The following is a 3,317-nucleotide window of genomic DNA, read 5'->3' as shown; positions in this document are numbered from 1 at the left end:
GAGTTGGCACAGGTGAGGGATCACAGGTGAGGGGTCACAGGTGAGAGGCACAGGTGAGAAAGTACAGGTGAGTTGGCACAGGTCAGGGGTCACAGGTGAGACGAGACAGGTAAGTTGGCACAGGTGAGTTGGCACAGGTGAGGGATCACAGGTGAGGGGTCACAGATCAGATGGCACAGGTGAGAGGGGACAGGTGAGTTGGCACAGGTGAGTTGGCACAGGTGAGGGGTCACAGGTGAGAGGGCACAGGTGAGTTGGCACAGGTGAGGGGTTACATGTGAGAGAACACAGGTGAGAAGAGACAGGTGAGTTGGCACAGGTGAGGGGTCACAGGTGAGATGGCACAGGTGAGAGGGTACAGGTGAGTTGGCACAGGTGAGGGGTGACTCACCTGTGCCCAGGTGAGGGGTTCTCACCTGCTCGGAGTCGCGCCGGGAGCCGTTGAGGGGGTCGGGCAGGGCCAGCTGCGGGTACAGCCCCCGGGCCAGCACCAGCCCCAGCAGGGCCACCTGGGGCGGGGCCAGGTGAGCCCCACAGGTGAGCCGCAGCTCCCGAGGGTCGTGGCGCAGCTGGAACCGGACGTCCTGCGGGATGGACAGGTGAGGGTCACCTGGGCACTGAGAGGGCCCCACCTGGCACAGGTGAGCATCACCTGGGCACCCAAAGGTGAGCGTCACCTGGGCATTGAGAGGGCCCCATCTGGGACAGGTGAGGGGATCACCTGGACATTGAGAGGGCCCCACTTGGCACAGGTGAGCGTCACCTGGGCAGTGAGAGGGCCCCACCTGGCACAGGTGAGCGTCACCTGGGCACTGAGAAGGCCCGATCTGGCACAGGTGAGCGTCACCTGGGCAGTGAGAGTGCCACACCTGGGACAAGTGAGCATCACCTGGGCACTGAGAGGGCCCCACCTGGGACAGGTGAGCGCCACCTGGGCATTGAGAGGGCCCTGCCTGGGACAGGTGAGCATCACCTGGGCATGGAGAGGGCCCCACTTGGCACAGGTGAGCATCACCTGGGCACCCAAAGGTGAGCATCAACTGGGTATTGAGAGGGTCCCACCCAGCACAGGCGAGGGGATCACCTGGACGCTCACAGGGCCCCACCCAGCACAGGTGAGGGGATCACCTGGACACTCACAGGGCCCCACCCAGCACAGGTGAGGGGATCACCTGGACACTCCAAAGGACCCACCCAGCACAGGTGAGGGGATCACCTGGATTACAGGTGCCAGCACAGGTGAGGGGCTCACCCAGCACAGGTGAGGGGCTCACCTGGATTAACAAGGCCCCACCCAGCACAGGTGAGGGGCTCACCTGGATTACAGGTGCCAGCACAGGTGAGGGGCTCACCCAGCACAGGTGAGGGGCTCACCCGGATGTCGACGCCGCCCTTCTCCCAGGTGTCCTCCTCCTCCTCCTCCTCCTCGTCCTCCTCGTTCAGGTGCAGCCGCAGCACCCGCGGGCGCCGCTCACCTGCGCGCTGGGCGTGGCTCAGCAGGTGCCGCTCCCGCCGCCCCCCCCGGCGCCGCTCGGACCTTCCGGAACCTTCCTCCAGCAGCTCGTGCTCCTGCAGCAGCTCCTGGGGGCGGGGCACAGGTGAGGTAGGAGGGGCTCACCTGGGCAGGTGAGGGTGTGGCCATGGGTCAGTGGGCAGGTAAGGGCCTGGACAGGTGAGAAGCTGGACAGGAGAGGTGTTGCCTCACCTGGAACTGGCGTCGCAGGTCGGCGATCTCGTAGAGCCGGTGCTCGGCCACCCCCCGACGGCGGCACCACTGGCGGGAGCTCCCGTGGCGCTCGGCCTTCACCTGGGCGCACCTGGTCACACCTGGGGGGCACCAGCACCCCCAGACCAGCCCCACCTCAAACCACCCCACCTGGGGGGCACCTGAACCCCCCTGACCAGCCCCACCTCAAACCAACCCCACCTGGGCACACCTGGGCACACCTGGTCACACCTGAGGGGCACCTGAACACCCCAGATCAGCCCCACCTCAAACCACCCCACCCGGGCACAGCTGGTCACACCTGGGCACACCTGGGGGGCACCTGAACCCCCCAGATCAGCCCCACCTCAAACCAACCCCACCTGGGCACACCTGGGGAGCACCTGAACCCCCTGGACCAGCCCCACCTCAAACCACCCCACCTGGGCACATTTGGGGGGCACCTGAACCCCTAGACCAGCCCCACATCAAACCACCCCACCTGGGCACACCTGGGTACACCTGGGAAGCACCTGAACCCCCAAAACCCCGACTCTCCCCCACCCCACCTGCACCCCACCTGCCCCCCAGGTGACCTGGGCACACCTGGGCACACCTGGGCACATCAGGGGGGCACCTGAACCCCCAAACCCCACCCCCCACACCTGTGCCCAGGTGAGTCTCACCTGCAGCCACTGGTTGAAGAGGTTGAGCAGCGTCAGGGGGTCCCCGTGGGGGCTCTCCAGGTGGCGCCGGGCGTCGGCCCAGGTGTGCCCGGCGTGGGCGGGGCGCAGGAAGGGGGAGGGGACGCTCAGGGCGGCCGCCACGGTCAAGGTGGGCTCAGACAGGTGCAGCAGGGAGCCCAGGACCAGCACCTTACCTGGGCACAGGTGAGCAAAGGGCAGCTGAGACAAGGGACGACGGGGCCGGCGCCTTACCTGGGCACAGGTGAGGGGGGGCAGGTGACCCCCTCCACCCCTTGTCCCGCCCCTATGGCAGATAGGTGAGCTCAGGTGAGCTCAGGTGAGGGCAGAGGGGGGCAGGTGAGCTCAGGTGAGAGCAGGTGAGCTCAGGTGAGGGCAGGTGAGCTCAGGTAAGCTCAGGGGATAGCACTAAGCTCAGGTGAGCTCAGGTGAGAGCAGGTGAGCTCAGGTAAGCTCAGGGGATGGCACTAAGCTCAGGTGGGCTCAGGTGAGAGCAGGTGAGCTCAGGTGAGGGGGGGGGCAGGTGAGCTCAGGTGAGAGCAGGTGAGCTCAGGTAAGCTGAGGGGACAGCACTAAGCTCAGGTGGGCTCAGGTGAGTTCAGGTGAGGACAGTGAGTTCAGGTGAGGACAGGTGGGCTCAGGTGAACTCAGGTAAGCTCACATGAGTTCAGGTGAGAGCAGTGAGTTCAGGTGGGCTCAGGTGATCTCAGGTAAGCTTACATGAGTTCAGGTGAGGGCAACGAGTTCAGATGAGCTCAGGTGGGCTCAGGTGAGCTCAGGCTCACCCAGGTGTGCCCGCAGCACTCACCCACCACCACGTCGACGGGCAGGTGAGCCAAGAGGTGCCCGATGGGGGTCAGGTTCTCGTGCTCGTCCAGGGCCCCCTGGTCCTGCAGGTACCTGAGCGC

At 65.6% G+C, this 3,317-nt stretch overlaps 1 protein-coding gene across 1 annotated transcript in view; it reads right to left on the bottom strand.

Annotated features, from left to right (window-relative positions):
- DHX34 (DExH-box helicase 34) overlaps positions 1-3,317 on the bottom strand; it is a gene marked incomplete at both ends in the record, with an annotated part of 10,162 nt that overhangs the window by 3,735 nt on the left and 3,110 nt on the right. Inside the window, 5 exons of the mRNA XM_027709265.1 lie at positions 417-584; positions 1,375-1,581; positions 1,706-1,807; positions 2,392-2,585; positions 3,218-3,312. Of these exons, the coding sequence (XP_027565066.1) occupies positions 417-584; positions 1,375-1,581; positions 1,706-1,807; positions 2,392-2,585; positions 3,218-3,312 (766 nt within the window). The remainder of the gene's footprint in view (positions 1-416; positions 585-1,374; positions 1,582-1,705; positions 1,808-2,391; positions 2,586-3,217; positions 3,313-3,317) is intronic.

Source organism: Neopelma chrysocephalum, unplaced genomic scaffold (assembly GCF_003984885.1).
Source record: "Neopelma chrysocephalum unplaced genomic scaffold, ASM398488v2 Primary Assembly neopelma1_96720, whole genome shotgun sequence".
NCBI lineage: Eukaryota > Metazoa > Chordata > Aves > Passeriformes > Pipridae > Neopelma > Neopelma chrysocephalum.
Note: the sequence above shows the minus strand (reverse complement) of the source record. Positions and strands in the feature narration are given on the sequence as shown.